This window comes from Gadus morhua, chromosome 5, assembly GCF_902167405.1.
Source record: "Gadus morhua chromosome 5, gadMor3.0, whole genome shotgun sequence".
NCBI classification, from domain to species: Eukaryota; Metazoa; Chordata; class Actinopteri; order Gadiformes; family Gadidae; genus Gadus; species Gadus morhua.
Window position 1 is genome coordinate 12,512,876 of NC_044052.1, and position 22,427 is coordinate 12,535,302.

Sequence of the window (22,427 nt, forward strand, 5' to 3'; positions counted from 1 at the left end):
GTTCACTAAATCAAGGATCCAAAGTGGATCCCTTAAGTCAGCAGAAAAAGACATTATACATCAAGGTACATTTATTGTTTTCTTAATCTTGTAATTAAATACATACTGTAAGTGCAAATAGTTAGGAGTCCGGGGTCTAAGAACTACATTGAGTATAGTTGAACAAAGTACAAAGTTGGACATGTATTCAAACAAGCTAAATATCGCCAGATACTCCTCGTCTTCATGGGCGTCGAACAGCAGTACCTAAAACATAAGCTTGTGTATTGTTCCTTTTTAATGGTTATACAAAAGCAAAACCCTACAATTACCACATCTAAGACGCTTATTGTTAAATGAGGTTGTGCTTGAAAACACCAAAAGGAAACCATCTCAGAAGCCGAAGTTCTTGACGTACGGAGAACCCCACCAGCCGACTCCAAAGCACGAAGCGGTATTTCACATCGGCAGCAGCAGCACAACAATTCTGGGCGTTAAGCTTCTTTTGTGCCATACCTTTACAGTCATAAGCACTGCAAAACAAAATCGTAGCGTAATAAAAACTGCACGAAATATATATATCAAATATGATTGACTCAAGGCTCGACTTCATGCACCTCATAACAAGCAACACAAAAGAAAATGTTTTTTTGTTGTATTTTTATCCGTGTACATCGTCTACCTTACTGTGTGTGTGTGTGTTAGTGCGTTAGCCGCTAAAGAACGGAGGGGGAGGGGGCTTCTTCAGTGGAGTGGGGGGGTTTTCGTGTTTTTAAGAGAACAGCATGATGACACAGCACTATGCCCCACGGATGATGACTGGGCGTTTTCCCCGACAGCGAGCTGCCTTCTCTGGGCTCGACTGGACAGCGAGTGACACGCTTCACTCCTCCTTTCGCTTCGCCCCGGGAATCTTAGCCTGGATCCTAGGGGGGAAACACCAAACAAGTCCTTTATGAGGCGTACTTAATCAAATGTATGCACTTATTGTATGTTGTACGTCCTGGACTCCTGGCACTTAATGTAGCCAATTATTGTATGTTGTATGTCCTGGCACTTAATGTAGCCAATTATTGTATGTTGTATGTCCTGGCACTTAATGTAGGCAATTATTGTATGTTGTATGTCCTGGCACTTAATGTAGGCAATTATTGTATGTTGTATGTCCTGGCACTTAATGTAGGCAATTATTGTATGTTGTACGTCCTGGAACTTTATAATACTACTTAGCATTGTGTAACGTCTTATCCTAGCTATCTTTGTTGTTTACGGGGAATCGGTTACGGTAACCTAACAATTGTTATTGCTTGGCACTAGGTTCTATGAACATCCTTACTGTACCGACAGCGATATATTGTCTTCTTCTGACAAATGTACTTATTGTAAGTGGTTTTGGATAAAAGCGTCTACTAAATTCCCTAAATGTTAATGTAAATATTTAAAGCGAGAGTTCTTGCGCTGATAAAACAACGCTTCATGCACTCTGTCATTTAAACAGTGGTTTATCCTCTGAAAAGCGACACTTACTTTCCCACCACGGAGTTGACCTGGGTGCGTATGAGGCCCACGTACTGGTCAATCTGGGCCTGAGAGGGGAATGAGGAAGAGACAGGTCAGCGCTTTCTATCAGCATAGTCATGGTGATAACGCGCTGACTAACGACAAATAGTACGTTCATACCTGGTGCTTCTCGTAGATCACCGGCATGGTGAACATGCAGATCACAGCTGGGGAAACAAAAGGAGCAGAATGAGTACAAAATCTCCAGCCAAGGCTGATCTACAGCAGAAACGTCTTCAAGCTTTTTGTAAAGTCCTCACTGTGTACAAATGATGGTCATAATGCACATCATAGTATGGCTGTTTGCATAAAGACTCACACCATTGGGCTATGTGACATGTGTGCAGAACTAAAGATCACCGCCGCTGAAGGCTTTGCCCTACAGACGACGGCGTCAGACCGTCGGCTCGTTTGTAGCGCAGAGGAGCACAGCAGGGAGTGCGAGAAGGAGCCTCACCCAAGATGAGCAGTGTGAGGCCGTTGAAGAGGGCGCCCACGTAGGTCAGGAGCCACATGAGAACCGCAAACTGAAACACCGTGCACAGAGGAAAGCATTGTTATTCGGGAGGAGCTCTGTGTGTTACACGTTGTTCCTTTATTGTGAGACATGCATAGCCTTAACCCCCCTCACACCTCTTATTGTATGTTGTACATCGTTGCACTTAAAAATAGTACTCAGCATTGTGACACATCTTATCCTAGCTATCTTTGTTGTATACGGGGAATGGGTTAACCTCACGATTATGTTAGTGCTTGGCACTTGGTTCTATGAACGTGCTTACTGTACCGACAGCGACGTATTGTTTCTCTTTCTTCTGACAAATATACTTTTGTAAATCGCTTTGGATAAAGGCGTATGCTAAATGTCCTTCATTTAAATGTAAGCCCATAGCCCCCGCGGGGCGGTTCAGGGGGTGGGGGCCGGGGTGAGGAGCCTACCTTCAGGGAGTCCACCAGGTCCTGAACCAGGAACAGACGGCGCAGCTCCTTCATGCAGGTGTTGCTGTACAGCATGATCTTGTCGGCATATTTCCCGATCTGATCCTGGGAGAGGGCGATCTCCACCTCCAGGAAGGATCTGGAAACGCAAACGGGAGGGAAACGCCTTGAGCCACAATCCTCGGACATCCTCAGAAATCACACCGAGGGAGAAGAGAGATGAAAACCACAGGGACAGCAAACCTAATTTCCGATTGGTGCCCGGTGACGTCACTTCGTCTGACAATCATTTCCACAAAACAGAAAGAGGCCATTTTGATTGGGTGACTTCCACTTCGAGCGTGGCAGCACTTTAAACCCAGACCCCCAGCCCCGCACTCACTTGAAGGGATGTCCCTCATCGGTCTTCTGCACCGCCTGCAGGACGGACTTGTAGATCCGGAAGCTGATGGTGGCGCTGAGGGCAGCCAGGGCCAGGTAGGCTCCCACGCTGACCACGCTGAACTGCGTCAGGGAGAAGAGCAGCAGCAGCACGCTGCTGAACACACCCCCGGACTGCTTCACGTTCCTCCAGTAGAGCAGGTCGACGGCTGGGGGAGAGGGAGAGAGGTCAGGGTTAGCGCCCCACGCCCAACGACGGACCCCCTGGCCCCCCCTCGGCTGTCCTCCCCCTGCCCGTCACCACCCGAGCTTCCAGAACTAGGCCCTAGCACTTCCTAACTGGATTAGGCCGCTCTGCACCACTCGACACACATCTGGGTCAAACATGTGGAGGCTGCTCAGCGACCGATGTCCTGGGAGACGGGCTGGCTGTCATGTGACCATGGTAACCCAGCTTCCTAACCCAGCTCTGCGTCAGTCTAGTGATAATGGTAACCCAGCTTCCTTACCCAGCTCTGCGTCAGTCATGTGACCTTGGTGACCCAGCTTCCTAACCAAGCTGTGTCATGTGACCGTCCTAACCCATCTTCCTAACCCAGCTCTGTGTCGTGTGACCATGGTGGTAACCAAGCTTCCTAACCCAGCTCTGTGTCATGTGACCATGGTGGTAACCAAGCTTCCTAACCCAGCTCTGTGTCATGTGACCATGGTGGTAACCAAGCTTCCTAACCCAGCTCTGCCATCGAGAAGCGCTGATGGGAGAATGGCGTGAAGGTGTCAAACAGAGAACTTTTAAATAGCCCCCTAGCTCCCTGCTATGTTTAGAGCGGTCTTAGCAGCGGTCTAACGGCTTGTTATTTGAAAATATATTAGTATACAAACAGGAGCAAACAAGACAGCTGCAAGTTCTTATCTGTTCGGTGGAGGGTTATTGGCAAGGGGAGACCACCTGGCCAGCTCTCAAACACACACACACACACACACACACACACACATCTGTAAAAGCATGCCCAATGCGGCTGGGAAGTCAATGATTGACTTGTGGTTCTCGGAGGACGCTGGCAGAAATAGCGGCGCTATCAGCGGAGACCAGATAACAGCTCAATGTGACCTAGCTCTGACCAGCGCCTGCGTTAGCCTCAAGGATGACGAGGATCAGCCCCGGGCCGCAGTGACCCAAGTGGCCCTAACCTAAATCACCTTTCGTACAGAAGCAGGGGTTCGCCTCTTTCCCTCCCTTCTTATGTGATGTAGTGACGGCTGCCAATCCAATCATCCAGCCAACCAGTGTTCAGCCATCACTTCAAAAAAAACAAACGTAAAAAAAAACAAAAAACATCTGCTGGTTGCCTGCCACGTCACACTCGCTGTATCTCAGGGAGTTGTGAAGCCGTGGAGACATGGCTGAGCCCCCAGCGCCCGGACGGACCCCCGCGGTGGGACCGGCCCAGCGTACCGCCGGCAGTGTGTTGTGTGTGTTAGGGACAGAAACAGGCTGGTTTCCATGACAACTGTGTGCAGACACGACGATCTCTGCCGAACCACCACCGTGTCCCTCCCTCCATCATCCTCGAGGAAATTCATTCATTCAAAACGTTCCCCCTGACCCCCGTTTACGTTGACACCTGGAGATCACGAGCGCTAATGAGGAAGGAGTAGAGGAACCGTGTCTTCCTGCCCGGTAGTAAATTGCTACGGCCCCCTGGGTGCCCTCCTCGCTGCCTCACTCGGCCCATCCTGATTGTCTGCCTGCTACCCCGCTCTAATTTTAGCCGAGAAGAGCTGTGCGCGGCAGAGTGATCACAGCCATCTTTACTTTCCAGCCGGAGATGGAAGCCAAAAGGCAACTGAAGCTACCGAAAGGGACGCAGTGTGACCGGCCGCGGGAGCGACACTCGACTCATTCCTATACCCTGCCCGGAGCCATTCCTATACACGACAGAATGAGTAATGATGACATTTATCTGAGCCCCCCCCCCCCCCCCCCCGTTAGGAGGAGAAGATGGGTCGGATCCTGGTCTCCTGTGGAGCCATCAGGAGGATTCTAACCCCCTCCTCACCCCGTTGACGAGGAGAAGAACGTTTCAGTTTAAGACACTAACCAGAAAACCTACAAGACCACACTCTGTATATATCACACAGTGGACACACACACACACACACACACACACACACACACACACACACACACACACACACACACACACACACACACACACACACACACACACACACACACAGCTGCAACAACGGACAGAGCAAACAGGACAGAGAGACAGAAAGGGCTGCAAGGCGGTCCTGCTGGACGGCACGGCGCTGCCCGCGGCGGCTAAACGCTGGCTTGGTGTGCGGCACGTTGCAGACACACGGCGCACAAGAGAGAGAAGCGGAAGAGCGGTACTGACCTGCGGCTCCCATGGCTGAACAGGCAGAGAGGCAGCTGCTTTATGCACAGACAAAAGGAGCGCATGCAGGCCTCCTCTCCCGCTGGAGGGGAGGGGCCTCCCGCACACCGGCCAATCATAGGCCCCCTGAGCAGGGAGGGGGCGGGGGTGGTGGGGTTGGTAGGAGGAGGGAAAGGGAGGGCTGAAGGGAGCGGTTGCCAAAGAACAAAAATATAACCCAGTGTCGACAGGCGCGCGTACACACGCACACGCACACACGCACACGCGCACGCGATCCCTGCCTTCATTCCCTGGCTCAGCCCCGTGTACGAGACAAAGGCAGGCAGAGACTAACGTAACGCCTCCAGTGTGTTCAAAATGGTGGAGAGCAGTCTGCCTCCACCAGAACTAACACACGTTTATTATTGATCATCATCGATCATCTGAATGTGGAACAGATCGGCTGCACATCTGAACAGGAGACTACCAAAGATGGCCGGGACGCGGGCGATGACAACGGCATTTAAACAAACACGCTTTCTTCTCTCGCTCGCGGCCGCAACGGATCTTGCGAGCACCTGCCCGCTGATGCAGTTACCATAGTTACCGTGCTCCATTTTCTATCCCCCACTAACAGAGATGGAGATGCAGAGAGGGAGAGCAGGGGAGAGTGAGAGAGGGAGGGGCTGATTGAGCAAGATGGAGTGGGAGGGGAGGGGAGGGGAGGGGAGGGGAGGGGTGTAGTATTCCTTTGGGAACTGCAAGGGCGCTCATGTGCTCTGAATCTGGGGGACTAGGAAGCACAAAACACTGTGCCTGCCTGACTGCCCCCCCCCCTTCCCATCCCAACACACACACACACACACGCACGCCACTCCCTTAGCGGTGAACACAATGGGACAATAACCGTGCTAGCCACTACCAGGTTACCTTAATACGTGAAAACCGAACCAGCATCAGTGGCAGTGGGACACCTGAGTGGGCTTCATGTGGTAACTGCAACTAGCCTCATAGCCACAGAACCACAGCCCCAGGGACACAGAGTGGGGCACCACCGCTAGTTATCCTAGCTACACCCTGGGATAACTCAGCATTTTCCAGGTAGCAGAGTGGAGGCTGGTGTCCGTGGGTTGTTTATACGGCGGCCATGTTGGGCAGCGGCGGTGCCTGTGTGGCCCGCTGTGTCTCACACTCATGGATGTGGTTTTATACGGTGAAGCTAGTTCCAGTCGGTCCCTATTAAACGAGTCTGATGACCAGCAGGCGTCCAGCAGTCCTCTCTTGTAAAACACACCGAGCAGTGCGGGTCTGAGGCCAGCGTCGCATCACACACACATGGTGCCAACTCTGCAGCGTGGGGCGGTGGGATGAACTCAAACGGGACAGAGCCCCCCCCGATGACTGTAGGCCCTGCTTAACACCGGGGATGATTCAGCTCCCTGTGGACCCCCTCTTGCCTCCACTGACCACGAGCTGGAGCGCATCCCACGGCACACAGACTCAAACGCCCACACCGAGCGTCAGCGAGGCTCATCCTCTGCGTCCAGGCCTCCGCGTCTCTCAGCACACCGGCGCTGCTGTCGTCATTAAGTCAACCTGCTCTGCATTTCCCTCCCTCAACCACCAAACCCTACAAGCCAACACCACCATGGTACGCCGGCCCTGACCACACACACACCGGGGAGTGCAGGGACGCCGTTCCCCTCGCTGCGGCCGGCGAGGGGCTGGGCAGACAGGTGGACGGAGACAGACGGCGGACGCAGCGCATGGCCGCGCAGCGCAAGGCGCCATACGGCACTGATGTAATCAGACTGGGTGCGTCCTGGTTACCACGGAGACAAGTGTGTCAGCGCTGCTCATATGCACCGAGTGCCGTTCTACCAAAAGGAGAGAAAGAGAAAGACCGGGCCCCCCGCAGGGCACTAAACCAGGGGGGGGGGGGGGGGCAATGACACGCCCTGCCTCAAACGCCGGCTGTCACATTGTAACGGACATGAAAGAGACGCAGCCCTCTGATGAACACACATGCATCTGCTGACATGCTCGCAGACGCCTCAGACAGACCCCCCCGCCCCCTCCCAAAAAAAACTCTTTGTCCCCACACACACACACACACCTTTGCAAAGCTAAATCTAACTATCATTCCATTTTCTATGCAGTATATTTAAATAGCATTGTTTGAAACGACATCGAGACGCTTTTCAACCAACACAATCACTGTTCAATTCATCTGCAGGTAAAGGCACACACACCTACGTGTACAGACACACACACACACACATACACACAAACGCAGCATCATCCTGCAGAATAGGCTTCTAAACACAGCGCATGCACGGCGTGACGAGACGCAAACACGGACGGCGATACAAACAAAAACGTCAAATACTAAAGAAAATGGAGAATAAAAAAATGGGGTATAAACGGTGAAGTACCCTGGCCTTTCCACCCGCTCCAGGAGCACTCCTTGTGGGACACTGGGTCTGCAGCGGCCTGCATGCTGGTGGTCAGTCAAAGGAGCCTGTTCTCTCTGTCCTCTAGCTCTGCTCTCCCTCTTTATGTCCTCCGCTCTCTGCTTTGTCTCCCTCTCTTCTCCGTAGCACTGACTCACGCACGCTGGTCCCACCGAGGCATGAATGGCTGGCTGCAAGACGGCAGCGGCAGCGTTCAGATGACAGATAGAAAAAAGGAGGGGGGATGGGGGGGAGGAGAGCTAGAGAGAGAGCGAGAGAGCGATGGGGGGTGGAATCTGTTTCCAAGGTTCTGCTGGCTCACCCAAAACACGGAGCGATGCTCATGACCAACAAATGGCCAGAACAGAAGGATGAGAGAGAGAAAGAGAAAGAGAGAGAGAGAGAGAGAGAGAGATGAGGGAGGCTGCGGCCGTGTGTGCGTGTGTGAAGCAAATTGTAAACACCAACGCAGAGAAGCTTCCGCAGCAAGTCAGTCATGCAATGATGAGGAGCCTGGGGGATTTGGTGGGATAGACCATGTGTGTGCGTTTGTGTTTCATTTTCAAAATAAAAGTCCCAACAGAGCTTCAAAGCCCAGTGCCATTGGTGGGACGGTTTGGCAGCAGAAGGGTTAAGCCCTCCTCTCTGATAAGACGTCTAAGCAGGCAGATGTGCCTCCATGTAATTGCCATGATTCTCTTTGTGCCGTGATATCTGTTCGGAGCAGGAAATGTTCATTGATCTGTTTAATGTCATTAAATAATATGTCTTTGAAAAAACGTTGAGTCACCGGAGGGCTCTGACCCCAGAACCAGCAGGCTCGTGTTCAAACAGAACCGGGTCTCTGAAGGGCTCTTGTTTACTGCACAGTGCTGATGCAGGCAGTGAAGGCACTTGTTTAAACCGCAGCTCTGAAGGGCTCTGGTTTACTGCACAGCGCTCAGGCTGCCAGCAGAGGTGGCGTTGTCCTGGGGATGGTGTAGTACGAGCTTCGAGACGACAAGGTGTTGGAAGGTTCTGGAAAACAGTCAGGAGGCGTGCACGGCGGAGTAGCTAGCTAACTGCGGAGACACCAGCTAGCCGCTATTTCCAGAGACTCTCTCCCGACAGAGGCTGGAGTGCCTGATGTTTAATAATTAATATATGTACTCCTCAGCCACAAAAGGTCCCGTGTGTGTGTGTGTGTGTGTGTGTGTGTGTGTGTGTGTGTGTGTGTGTGTGTGTGTGTGTGTGTGTGTGTGTGTGTGTGTGTGTGTGTGTGTGTGTGTGGCACGTTTTCTCGACACGCCCACGCAATGCATTTGCAATTCAAAATAGCACCCTTATAAAAATAGCGAACACGTGAAATGCTGGATGTTTAAAGAGGAGACTGGTCTCCATGGTGACGGTCTCTCTCATTTCGGTAAACAATCGGCATGCGATAATGCTCAGTGTCTAGCCTGACATTAGGCACTGAATCCTTCCTGTCCAGCCCCCCCCCCCCCCAACCCCACCCTGCAGACAGCCCCTCCTTCCGCTGAAACGCAACATTGACAAGACCCAATAGCCACCATTATAGACCAAAAAATTCCCAATGCCTCTGAGCATGCGCTCCTGCCTCTGTTGCCATGGTAACTGTCGGGGAAGGGCACAGGCCCGCTGGTACATGACGTCTTCTAATCCCCCGCTACAGCCGCGGCTGTGCAAAGAAACGATAAAGAGGGTGCATGGCGCCCTCTAGTGGTGATAACCACGCCATGGCCTGCAACAGACAGACATTGACCTGCTTTTCAGAATTATCCGGAAGCTCCTCACTCGCCGTTAAGTAAACAAAACACCAGGGGTAAAAGGCTTTACCCCTTATCCTTGAATACCCCTACGTCGCACACTGTTTCATACATGCGCTCTGCAGTGGGGACCCACCGCTAGTCGACCAGCATTACAACACACAGCTCATAAACCCAAGAGATTAATGCAGGCGTCTGTGCTGACCACTGCAAACCAAAACAAACCCCTCTCCCTCTTTCTAATGTGATCGCCATGGCGACCACTGCCCCGGTCAGAATCACCACGCTAAGCCTCTCAGTCTGAACGCTGCCCCAGTTCTGACATGATGAGGAGGATTATATAAGCCTACTGTTTACCAGGCCAGAGAGGGAACAGCCAATAGCCTACTGTTTACCAGGTCAGGGAACAGCAAATAGCCTACTGTTTACCAGGCCAGGGAACAGCCAATAGCCTACTGTTAACCAGGTCAGGGAACAGCCAATAGCCTACTGTTAACCAGGTCAGGGAACAGCCAATAGCCTACGGTTTACCAGGCCAGGGAGGGGAGGGAACAGCCAATAGCCCACTGTTTACCAGGTCAGGGAACAGCCACTAGCCTACTGTTTACCAGGCTAAGGAACAGCCAATAGCGTACTCTTTACCAGGCTAAGGAACAGCCAATAGCCTACTGTTTACCAGGCCAGGAACAGCCAATAGCCTACTGTTTACCAGGCCAGGAACGCCAATAGCCTACTGTTTACCAGGCTAAGGAACAGCCAATAGCCTACTGTTTACCAGGCCAGGAACAGCCAATAGCCTACTGTTTACCAGGCTAAGGAACAGCCAATAGCCTACTGTTTACCAGGCCAGGAACAGCCAATAGCCTACTGTTTACCAGGCTAAGGAACAGCCAATAGCCTACTGTTTACCAGGTCAGGGAGGGCAGATAGATGTAGACAAAAAGATTAAAACTGCCTACTGATGGGATTAAACAGAGATAACATCAGCTGAGTGTGAGTCAACATGGCAGTCACATGACAACAGGGTGTCGGTTGAGTTCTGATTGTGTTCTGGGAAACTACTCCCAGTTCTTGGGCCCACGCCCTTTTGCAGCAACAGCCATGATTAATCAGCTGGAAGGTGATTTCAGCTTTTGTGTTGCTGGTTGCCATGCTGAGCTTAGTGTAGGGCGGTGCGGCTGGGTCTATTATGATGTGAACCAGCAGAGGGAGGCAGACAATGGAACACAAGGCAGGAAGCAGCCGGCAGCCAGACACACAGGGAGGAGGCCAGCCAGCCAGTCGCTAGAGGCAACCACCTCTCGTTTCCTGGCTTTCCTGGCAGCTACACAAGGCAACACCACACCACACCGCACCACGCAGCTCCTAAAACATTCAGGAAGGTGGATGTAATCAGAGTCCCACTCTCAGAAGAAAACTCGCCTTCTCATTCAGAGGAGTACTATCCAGAGAGTACTGTATATATAGACCCACTTCTGCTCGTGGTAGGAAGGTAAATCTGTACAGAAGCTTGAAGTTGATGTGATATAGCAGAACTGTGTAAACTAGTCAAACTAGTCAGCAATTAAACAATAGCCTCCAAAAGGAGAACCTCTTCCACCAGACTGGGAGGTCCCAGGTTCTGTCTGCGTACCCCAACAGGCGGGACCAACCTTTCTGCTTGTCAAAGTTCTGCAGGAGGACGGTTCCGGCCGGCGCCGCCAGGTCCCCCTTGACCTCGCCGCCGCACGTCTTCTGGCTCCCCCCGTCCTCCTGGGGGGGGGGCTTCTCCGCAGAGCGCACCTCAGGGGGCACGGCGGCCATGGGGGGCTTGGGCTTGCTGGGCCGCTCCTCCTCGGGGGTCTTCGCCGCCGGGGCCTTCACGGCCTCGGGCGCCTGGACCGGGGGCCCGGCGGGGGGCTTCTCCTCCAGGGGGGAGCGGGCTGGGGGGGCTGTGACAACGGGCACCAGAGGGGACGGGAGGGCGGCGGCCTGCTTGGGGCCGGCCCCGCCCTGCTCCCTCTTGGGGCTCTCCTCGGAGGCGGACTCGATGAAGAGCTCGCTGTCCAGCTCCGCCTCTCGCTCCTCCCTCAGGATGCTGTAGGCGCCGCCCGCCCCCAGGCTGGCGGCCAGGCCCTGGTGGCCCCCCTTGGCGACCGGGGGGCCGTCGAAGGGGTTGCCGGGCGGGGTCACGGGGCTCTTGCTGACGGGAGACGGGGGGAAGGGGCCGCTGCTGCTCTTGGTGCTGGGGGAGGTCTGGCCCCGTGGGGCGGGGTCCTCGGTCACCAGCTCTATCTCAGAGTCCCCGGACTCGTTGCTGCTGGCCCCCGGCTCCTTGCTGGGGCCCTTGGCGGCCGCGCTGTTCTTGGACGGCGCCCGCTTCACTGTGTTGGTGTTGTACATCTCGTGTGAAGGGAAGTCTGGATCTGCAGCGGGGGGGGGGAAGTATGGAGAAGAGAAGAGGATGTTATAAAGGGAAGTGATCAGATGATAGAACAGGCTGCGTAGCTGCAGGTAAGAGTGTGCACGCGAGTGTGCACGTGGATGTGCATGCATGTGCCTGTGGGGGACGGGCTGGGCGTGGACGCCGGGCTGTCGTCCTCGGGCTCCGACAGCGTCACCGTGGGAACGCCCACGGTGCCCACGCTCAGGACGTTCTCGCGGTCCGTCCCGCCGACCGGGGAGGAGCGTGGCGGGGGCTGGCTCTCGGGCTCGGCGGCGGGGGTCTGGGACTGGGTCAGGGTGATCTTCACGGGGCTGGCCGTCTCGGAGGTGCCCCCCAGGTTCCGGTAGGAGCGGTAGTCTGACATCTCCTCGTCGGAGGGCTCCTCCACGTAGGGGAAGGAGTGGGAGTCGCAGGCGGGGCCCAGGTTCTCGTCTTCCTCCTCCTCCTCCTCATCGTCGTCGTCCTGGTCTACGTCCCTCCCGGGGATCTGGTCCATGTAGCCCCCCAGAGAGTCGTGTCCGGACGTGGAGGACACCTTGGTGTCCATCAGGCTGTCCAGGGGGTCGGGGCGCTGGCCCGTCAGCAGCTCGTCCCCGTGGCTGATGTCCATGTAGTTGTAGGACTCCGTCTTGTCCGAGCCCAGCAGGGACCTGGGCAGGTCCTCCTCCCCGTAGGAGACGGTCTTGGAGGAGGAGGTGGTGGAGGAGGTGGTGGAGAACTGGAGGTGTGAGGTCGAGGTGGGGGAGGTCTTGCTGGGCTTCAGCTCTTCTGAGAGGTAGGAGGCCTCCTGGCTTGTTGGGAAGTTCTGATTGGACAGCAGGGACGTGTAAAGGTCTCCGTCGTCGCTCATGGGCTTCCGGAACAGTCCAGACATGGAGTCATCTGCACGGACAAAAGGGAGGCGCAGACAAGAAGGGATGGGTTACCAACGGTTACCAATGACGCCACGCAAGATCAATGATGTTTAACAGCGTGATCCACAGGGCATTGGATGCTACATATTTTAATAAGAAAATATTAACAATCAGAACAATAAGAACAATCCAATCTGCCTTATTGTTGAACGAGGAACTATGATTGAACGAGGTTTCAATCTTTAGCCAAACAATTGTTGCTCTATATTGCATGAGGGTATGACGCCCAGTGAGAAAGGGATCAAGACTCCCCCTGAACCTTTGTACGGGTGTAAAAGCATGCACCGTCTCCTCCTGCCAGCTGTATTGTTAAAAGCCATTTCCTTGGAGGACAAAGTGCATTAAGATCTCACGAGGCGTGCACACCACAAGGAGTGCCTGTTTATTGTGTCAATAAACCAGGGGGTGAGGGATGGAGTCCAGACAGAACGACATCAGTGTCTGGCAAGCGTCACATGGCTAGGACAAAAATCAGCCCGAGAGCGAACGGTTTGATAACGAGGACGGCCGGAGGCACCGAGAGATCAGGGGGATTCAGGGAGGGAGGTGCTGATCACTGAGGCAGAAGTAACAGAGAGGTCTTGTGCCCCCATGCTGGACAAAGGCTGATTGTTTGGAACCCCTCCCCCCTAAAAGACCACGGTGCCAGGCCTGGGCATGTAGGTTTAAAACTGTCAGAGAGAGATCACCGTGTCTGGTTCTCCATCACACAAAACCCTAACAGTGCTTGTGTCTGTGTGTGCGTTTTCTTCAACCGTCGTTGTACGTGCAGACCACAATGGAAACAGACGATAGTGCTCAACGTAGTTTTCTTTGCAGGTCCTTCGACGTGCAACCCGACCTGTTGTCTGTTTTGCATGTCGTCTGAAATACGCATTGAAGTCACTAACTAGCATCCAGCATGCCCAAATATAGGATTAGCATTGGGCTAGGCTAGAGCACTAACTCCTGATTTCATTATTGATGTAAAAAGGCACTACTACTAGACTACTGAATACCATCTCCAGGGTGATGGATGGACACGAGCTCACACCCAGAGTGGGCAGCTGAGAGGCGACCCCGATGTGGTACCTCATCCCTCAGTATTTTACAACCCCCATGTGCGGCCATGCTGCATCAGGGCTCCAGCTGGGACCTGACCGACCCGGGCTCATTAGCACCCAGGGAAGAACAGACGCTGCCTGCCTTAAATTCAGATAGGCATTATGGAACGTATGATTCACTGATAATATCAGACTTTTTTTAAATGATCAAATCTATATTTCATCTGGTAAAAATATCTATTCCTTTGGTACAAATTCAGTTGAACTCATTGTAAGAAGAAGCTGCATGCAAATTGTCTTTACACCTTTTAAACAGCAGGGGGATGCACTCTTCAGAGGGGATTCTACCTTTCTCTTTCCCCGTGCTTAAACACAACATAACCTAGATGAATCCCACATTAAATAACGTCTTATGTGTATATCGTTTTTATTATATATTCATACAACAAAAGATACCCAATTGAATAGATTAACAACCATATACACAATGTTATGTGCAAGGTGCAATCATTTTCTCTGTTTGCGTGCGTGCGCATGTGTATTGTCTGGCAATGTGCCTCAACATTGAGCTATTGGTGTGGGGCCAGTCCAATCATGTACAGGATATTTATTTCATGAACCTTCTTTTACCAAGCTCGAACACTGCAGGGATGAACCAGCGGTGGAGCAGTCAGAACATCGTAACGCAGTGACAAATGACGGAACATAACAGTGGCCCTCCCCTGCTGAAGCTGCGGACCCCTGCGTGAAGAGTGGAATGTTGTTTCAGAGTTATTGTTTATTATAGTACTTGTTCCAAGTTCCGTTTATTCTGGTCCACAAAGTGAGAGATCACTGTTTTCATTCTGCGTATTTTTAGATGGTGCCAATTTAATACAATTGTATGTGTATAGCCCTTAATCACCATTAGTCTCAAAGGGCTTAACAGGCCAAATATTTATGACACCCCCCTTTACCCAAGCCCCCACACGAAAAATAAAAAACTCCCAGGTAGGTATTTTAGCGTTCTTTGACGGTGGATGCAGGGAGGTGGAGATCTGCTGGGCCTGAACCTGGTGACCTGCGTTGGACAGCCCTTTTAGACCCAGCATAGCATATAGGAGGAGAGTGTATTTCTTATCTGACACCGTGTTTTTCTTCCCTGCTCTTCCCCCCCCCCGTCCCCCTCCCCACACCAAGCTCTGGGAGAGGGGGGGGGGGGGGTTCTATTCCAGCTGTACACGGCTTGCTGGGAAGCGGAGGAATTAAAAATAGAAATCATCGCCATCCATTCACTCAAGAGGAAGGGGGGGTTGTGGAGTGACAGAGGAGCACTTCGGATTAGGATGTCCAATCTCTTCCTGACCCCCCGCCCCGCCCCGCCCTGCCCTTTTCCCTCCCTCCCCCCTTCCTCTCTCTCTCCCCCTCCCCCCTCCCAGTCCTCTCTGGGCTGCTCAGTGTGGTCATAAAGGATACATCATACTGCGGTGAAATGGCACCAACACAGGCAGGACACAGGGGAGTGTTGGTGACATAACATGTTGGCACAAAAAAAAGGAAAGAGGCAGTAAGACGGTGAAGAAGCCAAGCAACCCTATTGTCTGTGCCCTTGAGCTTTGAGTCTGCCCTTTATGTTCAGACCCTCTCCTCTGTGCAGCCCAGCGTAGTCATCCCTCCTTCCTCAGCGAGAGGTCTGTCCAGCCTGGTTGTGTGGAGCAGCGTCCCGGCAAGGGCTAGACAACCCACAAGCAGAAACCTCACTGATATAATCCTCTTACAGAGTGGCCATGGTATAGGTGCCATCAGGCGTCACCCTGACAACAGAGCATCAGCTCGGATCAGAGTAGGGGGCACATGCCCAGTGAAGAGTTTAGTAGCGCCCCGGGTTATTGAACAGCGCCCTTGAAAACCAACTGGAGGACAAACATCCATCCCGTGTATTTTTGGCAACCGGCCTTCTGTGTGACTGACTGTGTGTGGTAGCTTGGTTAACCTCGCCAGAGGAACACGGGTGAATGACGAGGGTGGATGCTTATCTGCTGTTAGCGAAGTGAAGGGGAGGAGCTTATAGGAGGGCCTCTGACCAGAAGCAGAAAAGGGGAGGAGCTTCTAGGAGGGCCTCCCCCCAGCCTCCACCTAGAAGCAGCAGAGGGGAGGAGATTCTAGGAGTGACTCCCCCTAGAAGCAGCGAAGGGGTGGAGCTCCTAGGAGCGACTCCTCCCAGAAGCAGCGAAGGGGAGGAGCTTCTAGGAGGGACTCCTCCCAGAAGCAGCGGAGGGGAGGAGCTTCTAGGAGGGACTCCACCCAGAAGCAGCGGAGGGGAGGAGCTTCTAGGAGGGACTCCACCCAAAAGCAGCGGAGGGGAGGAGCTTCTAGGAGGGACTCCACCCTGAAGCAGCGGAGGGGAGGAGCTTCTATGAGGGACTCCACCTTGAAGCAGCGGAGGGGATGAGCTTCTACGAGGGACTCCACCCAGAAGCAGCCGAGGGGAGTAGCTTCTAGGAGGTACTCCACCCAGAAGGAGCGGAGTGCAGGAGCTTCTAGGATGGGCTCCATCGTACAGCCTGCTGAAGCAGCAGAGGGGAGAAGCTTCTAGGAGGGGCTCCACCATTCAGGCTGCTGTAGCAGCAGAGGGGAGGAGCTTCTAGGAGTGGCTCCACCCAGCCATCCTGCTGAAGCAGCAAAGCGGCTTGAAGGACAGAGAGAATCCCATCAGGCCACAACACACGCCTTCTCTACCCCTCTCTAGACAAGTCGGCATGCGACAAAATAGGAATTCACAGCTTGCATTGTTTTGCCACATAACAATCATGCGACGAGAGAACAGAGGGTTGAGTAAACAGAAGCAGCCCTGGTGGCTGATGGCACAGTGAAGGGGCATTCCCTTTGTTGTCCTCGACACCGCCAGGGCAGCTCATAGATTAATGTGCTCTGACAGTCTCTGCTATGCCAGGCATGGCCCTCTAATTATCAGGCAGGGGGCGAAAATATGTGAGAAGAGACAGTTTCTAAAGTACTACAGTAGTGAAAAGAGCATGCAGCAGCTGTGAAATCTGAGCGCTGTGGCGCTAGGAGACGCCATGTACAATGGTTCATATGCCACACACTTATTGATCAGATAATCGATGCATGTGCTTCCCATGTGAATTGACCAAGAATCAAATAACTGAAAGTAGCAACAGGAAGGAAGGAAAAGATAGCAATTCAACTAAAATCTCTTCAAAGTAGTGAAAGAGTTAGGTTGAAACTAAAAGGCCATCAACCTCTACCCTGGCTAAGAGCATTTTAGCTTGCTAGCTTGCATAGCAAGTTAGCAACTCACTGCTAGCAGACCCTGTTGTAGTCCATGGGACACGTTGGAGAAGCAATGCATGCGTTGTGTTGCAGTTTAAAAGCTATATCTCTGTACTTAGAACAACTATTAAACCTGCAGAAATGCTCAACTTCCAGCAGAGGATCATAGGTGTAACTTTACTTACTTATTATCTCTCAGATATGTCAAGCAGCTCATGCGGAGCCCTGGACAGGAGCTGCGGTCTGCACAGCTGGCTACAGCTCCTCCTCCTCCCTCTCCAACCACCATATTCTGTACAGACTTGACCCATATCTACGTTCCATGGGCCTACACAATACTCTCAACTATATTGACTATCAACTATGCGATATTTGTGTATATGCGACGTCTGTAGCAAAACTGTGCATCTTTTTGACAAACAAAACTACTTTAATAACCAAGCTATGCTCAGATATTCTCTACCCAGCATTTAACACACTGCCCTTCTGGTTTAGGTTCACACAATATCCACAGCAACGGATCTGGTCGTAGGAACATTGAACTATTACTGCCAAGGTGTTGAACTCAAATTGTTTGAACTCAATGTCACTCAAAAGGGAGATGCATATCGAAGCTACACTCAGAGCTCAATAAATCCCTGAGCAACACAGAGGGGAGGGGGAGAGAGGGACAATTGCCAGGAACACCATTGATCCATAGTATCCACAATTACTGTAAGAAAATGTGGTGCATTCAACCTACTTAAGGCACAGCGAAGCCCCAAGACCACGCAAGACAACTATTGTTGCTCCAGTTTTTTAGCATAGCTAAATCAATGCAGTCCCTTTGAAGCCTATGGAATAAATGCTAATCATGCCCTTTGTTCGCATTCAGTCCAGCACGTGTCTGCTTTGGTAACCGCCCTCCTGTATGGATTTTACGCTCTCTATTTTGTGGATTGATTGATAGATAGATGGACGGATGGATGGAGGGCTAGACATCCTACTCCAGACTTAGGGACTAAAGCTGGCTGCTCTGGCTCACAGCTGCCAAAAGACTGTCTTAGGGTCGCTACTCCTTTTCAAAGCACTGGACACGCAGACAGACTCATCCACTCAAATAATGCATTGAGAATTTAATTCAACAACACAAGATATAAAAACGTGTGTATGTGGGAAGCTTGGGGGAACTTTATTACATACCATGTCGAAAGCTAGTTCTTCATGGTGTACATCTTTGGGGTACTCAGTCGACAGTCGACTACACCATAATATCGATCGACGCCCTGCTAAAGGTCGTCCCATGAAGCTGGGGTTTGGTTAATTCGGAGGCCATCATGAATGACTTCCTCCTGGGTCAGAGCGACCGCATGGTGCCCAGTGCCTGGGGAAGATGACTGAACGGAAAGCTGGCCGGCCACATAGTGTTGGCTCAGAGGACTCCAATGTCACTCTGGCAGCCGGCAATATCAGACACACTGCCGCTCAAATATATATATATATATATATATATATATATATATATATATATATATATATATATATATATATGTAATCTTTCACAACTCCAGTTGTATTGACAGTTATGCCTGAGCCATTACAGCCAAAGACAGATTTACAAACTGACTCAGCTCTGCATTGAGACGAGTATTCTTTTCTGCCCTCACTGCCAGCAAACAGTCAAACCAGAGGGTTTGAAGGTCCTAAGGGCCTCCATAATCTAAGAACCCATTCCATAGGCAACAACGTACGTCTCCATCTGTAACACCTCCTTCTCCTGGTAGTCTGTGTCTGGGGATTTGAACTGCTGACCTTCGCATCACATGCCCGCTAATTGTATCCACCCTTCACACGTAAACCCCCCCCCCCCCCCCCCCCCCCCCTTCCCCACCTCCCGACCCCACCCACCCACACTCCTCCTCCCTCCATCTTTATCGTCTTGGCTGCGTCTGCAAGAGAGGCCCTTGCACCCCCACCCCCTTGAGGAACGGTAACAGGAGCAGAGAGCTCGGTTTCTCCATAATGGCGTGCTCTCTTTGCCAGGCCGTGCAGTCTGCTAAGTGCTGTCTGTCTCTGAGTAATAGAGACGAGGCCGTCCCAGCCAGGTAATGTGCTGTCTCATCCCTGTTGTCATCCACTGATGCTTGGCTGTACAAGAGACCTAGATGTTTTATGCATCGTCTTCGCCTCTGCCTGTCGCTGATTGATCGGCGAGGTCCTGCTTCGCCCTCTATTGTGTTATTAATCTACCAAGCGATACTAAGGGCACCAGTGACAGATTCTGATTATTAAAATGCGATCAGGCTTCAATGCTCAGTACTCGTGTTGGTTCATGTCCCAGAGCTCAGCCCCCTGACGCATGTCATTCACACCCAGCTTCTCGCAGCGTGAGTCACAGTGGATCAGGTGGTGGTGAGGGTGGAGTGGTGTGGAGTAGGTGCTCCACATGTTGTTTTATGGTTCTCTTACGTAAAGCTTTGAAAAGGTTGGGTACAGATGGGACTAACAAAAACAAATGAGATGCATACGCCTTGGTTCTACAATGCCAGGTCTGTGTCCTTTGACATGGACTGGAACTCAAGCCGGATTGAATTGCCGTCATTATTGGTCTGGGGTCAGTCACTTGTGATAAACCACATTTTTCAAAAGGTCCAAAGTTCAAGGCTTCTTGCGTAGGCTTGGTGAGATAGCCACGTCACAAAAATTGACTTATAGGTTCGTTAGCCATGGGTGGTGGTTAGCCTTTGGTTAGGCCAGTGGCTGCAGACTCGAACTATAGGTTGGTTAGCACAGTGGCTCCAGACTGACCTACAGGTTGGTTAGCCTTGGTGAGCTGGCCATGGCTGGTTAGCCCAGTGGCTCCAGACTGAACTATTTGTTGGTTAGCCTTGTTGGATTGCCCTTGGTTGGTTATCCCAGAGGCTATCCACTGAGCTAGGCGTGAGTGAACCCTGCGACTGAGGTGAACCCAGGGATGGCAGAACTGTTACGACTGCGCCCACGGGCCGAGGGTCCTTGACAAAGATCTGATCAGACTAGCGCACTTCTTTCCAAGGGCCGGCCGTCCACTGCTGTCGCCACGCAGGGCGGTGGCGCGACAGTGCCCTCGGGCCCACCAGGGACAGAACAGCAGCTCTGACCCAGTGGCCAGGCCTCAACGATAACTGGGGGGAATGCAAGCAGCCATTTCTCCCTTTGAACCATGCTAAGCCATATGCTAGGTCCATAATCAGTGTGTCTGTGGCATGTGTGAATGCATTTGAATGGATGAGTTGAGTTGGCCCTTCTCCTGCAGCATAACGACATCCTTGCTGATTATTTCAAGAAGTTGAATGGGAATTAGAGAATATGCTACATTCTGAGGTTCCAATTCATTACTCTCCCATACAATTAATCATGACAACAATGCTCTCCCCAGGACCGGATTTTGTTGTGATGTACTGAAGATGAAGTGAGGCCGTGTAGCTAGATTTGGAGTGTTAATGAAGAGGGACAGAGAAACAGACAGAGAGAGAGACAGAGAGACAGACAGACAGACAGACAGAAAGACAGACAGACAGAGAGAGAGAGAGACAGTCAGACAGAGAGAGACAGACAGACAGCACGACAGACAGACAGCGAGAGAAAGAGAGAGAGAGAGAGAGAGAGACAGTCAGAAAGACAGCGAGAGAGCGAGAGAGAGAGAGAGGCGGAGGCTTTCAACACCATCTCATGAATATTTCAGTGGACCCCTGAATAAACCGCAGGGCTCCAGTTCATCTCTCCGAGCGGATGGCGAGCCCTGTTTCTCCTGGATTAAAAATAGAAGCACACGCTGAACCATGCCAAGGAAGGTGAGGAGCTCACCGGAAGACGCCGGAGTATGAGTGAGCTCCCACGAAAACAATAACACAACTCTGTGTATCGGATCCACAACCACGTCCCAGATCCACTCAGAACTTTAGGTCCTGGACCCTCTACACACAACACTGGGACCTCCTTTCTTAACATCCATTAAGATGGGAATAGACAGCAGCCACAAGAATAGCGCATATGTGGAAATTACACCTTAATTACAGTTGTCATTTTGAATAAGCCGTTTATTACCACTGACAATCCATGTCAAAGGTTGTCAAATGTTGCTTGTATTGCATTTTCTTTTACTAAATGGCGGTTTTAAATTTAGTATGCCCAACACATAGGCTTTGTCCTGCTATCTGAGGGCCGTTCAGGGGACATTTACGTACATCAGGTCCACAAAACGGGCAGCGTGTCGGCCGGTGCACAGCACACAGGATGGTTTTAAAACCATACTACCTCCTCGTGGTCCAACTTTCAGGAATTATCCTTCGCACGATTCAGCCTCTCCATCGGCTAAACGTCCAAGTGTCGATTCACCAGAAAATAAGACGAATGATCACATGCACCGACATATTCTCAATAAGAAACAACTTTAGAGTGAATTACATCTCATGAGTGTCTGCGTTTGTGTGTGAGAGCATCAGGCTAGGACCACAACAAAAGGCTCCACTTGCTCCTGCTCGGGCACCCCACCGACCCGGGGTGTGGATCCCCTCACACGGTCCTCCACTCGGGGCGACCCCTTCATGATGGAGTAATACTCCGTGTAATTAAGACGTTCACGTCAGACGTATATAAATTGACCGCTTTACCTGTAGATGCAGTTTCCATAGCAACGGCAGGCCTTTTCACGTCGTCTTGAAATTGATTGAATTGTCGGTCCAGGTCGCTCGCCCCCCCGTCGGCGCTCATGGGCTCGAATTCGTCACGTAGCTCGCCGAACCCGGACGGCGTGCTGCTGCCGAAGAGGCCGTTCCGTTCATAATCATCTCCGAACCACTTCTCCTCCGAGCCTCCCAGCTCGTCACTCGGCTTGGCAGACATGCTTCCAGGGGAGACGTCCAGCGGGATGCGAGGGTTCCGGTACAAGGGGCTAAACAATCGAGATGTCGCGACGTGCGATGACCAACGTTGGAGAGAATCGCACGATAACTTCTGAGCTAGCACCTCTCGTTTACGTGGAGCCGATGTGTCCTGAGTGTGAGGGATGGAAGACGGCCCGGCGGGGAGCAGGAGAGAGGGGAGTGAGGCTTGATTGTTTTAGTTCAGTGCTCTGCTGCTGACGTCATGGTGTCCGTGCGGCTTATGGTCGGCACTTATTTGGGGCAGAGTTCCTCCGTCCAGACCATTCATCGTTTTTATTCTGGAAAATAAGTCAAATGTCTCACAGCACTGTCACCCACTTCCCTTTCAGTGAGAAATACATTTAAGCAGCTCAAACCTGCTAGAGTAGTCAAAAATGACTAGGAACATGCGTGCCGTCGGAGCTGT

The 22,427-nt window shown here is 52.0% G+C and overlaps 1 protein-coding gene across 3 annotated transcripts; it reads right to left on the reverse strand.

Moving 5' to 3' along the window:
* Positions 1-56: 56 nt before the first annotated feature.
* rtn1a (reticulon 1a) lies at positions 57-21,980 on the reverse strand. Of its 3 annotated transcripts, XM_030356676.1 has the most exons (9): positions 21,749-21,980; positions 12,002-12,769; positions 11,115-11,867; positions 2,861-3,068; positions 2,479-2,617; positions 1,997-2,066; positions 1,660-1,706; positions 1,507-1,565; positions 57-905 (listed from the first exon to the last, which is right to left on the reverse strand). In XM_030356676.1, the coding sequence occupies exons 1-9, from the start codon at positions 21,978-21,980 to the stop codon at positions 863-865; spliced, it is 2,319 nt and encodes a 772-aa protein (XP_030212536.1). In that variant the 3' UTR covers positions 57-862. The 3 variants fall into 3 exon arrangements, with proteins under 3 accessions (XP_030212536.1, XP_030212537.1, XP_030212538.1); XM_030356677.1 differs by lacking the exons at positions 11,115-11,867; positions 12,002-12,769; positions 21,749-21,980 and adding an exon at positions 7,679-8,124 and having other exon boundaries at positions 633-905; XM_030356678.1 differs by lacking the exons at positions 11,115-11,867; positions 12,002-12,769; positions 21,749-21,980 and adding an exon at positions 5,265-5,375 and having other exon boundaries at positions 633-905.
* Positions 21,981-22,427: the final 447 nt, after the last annotated feature.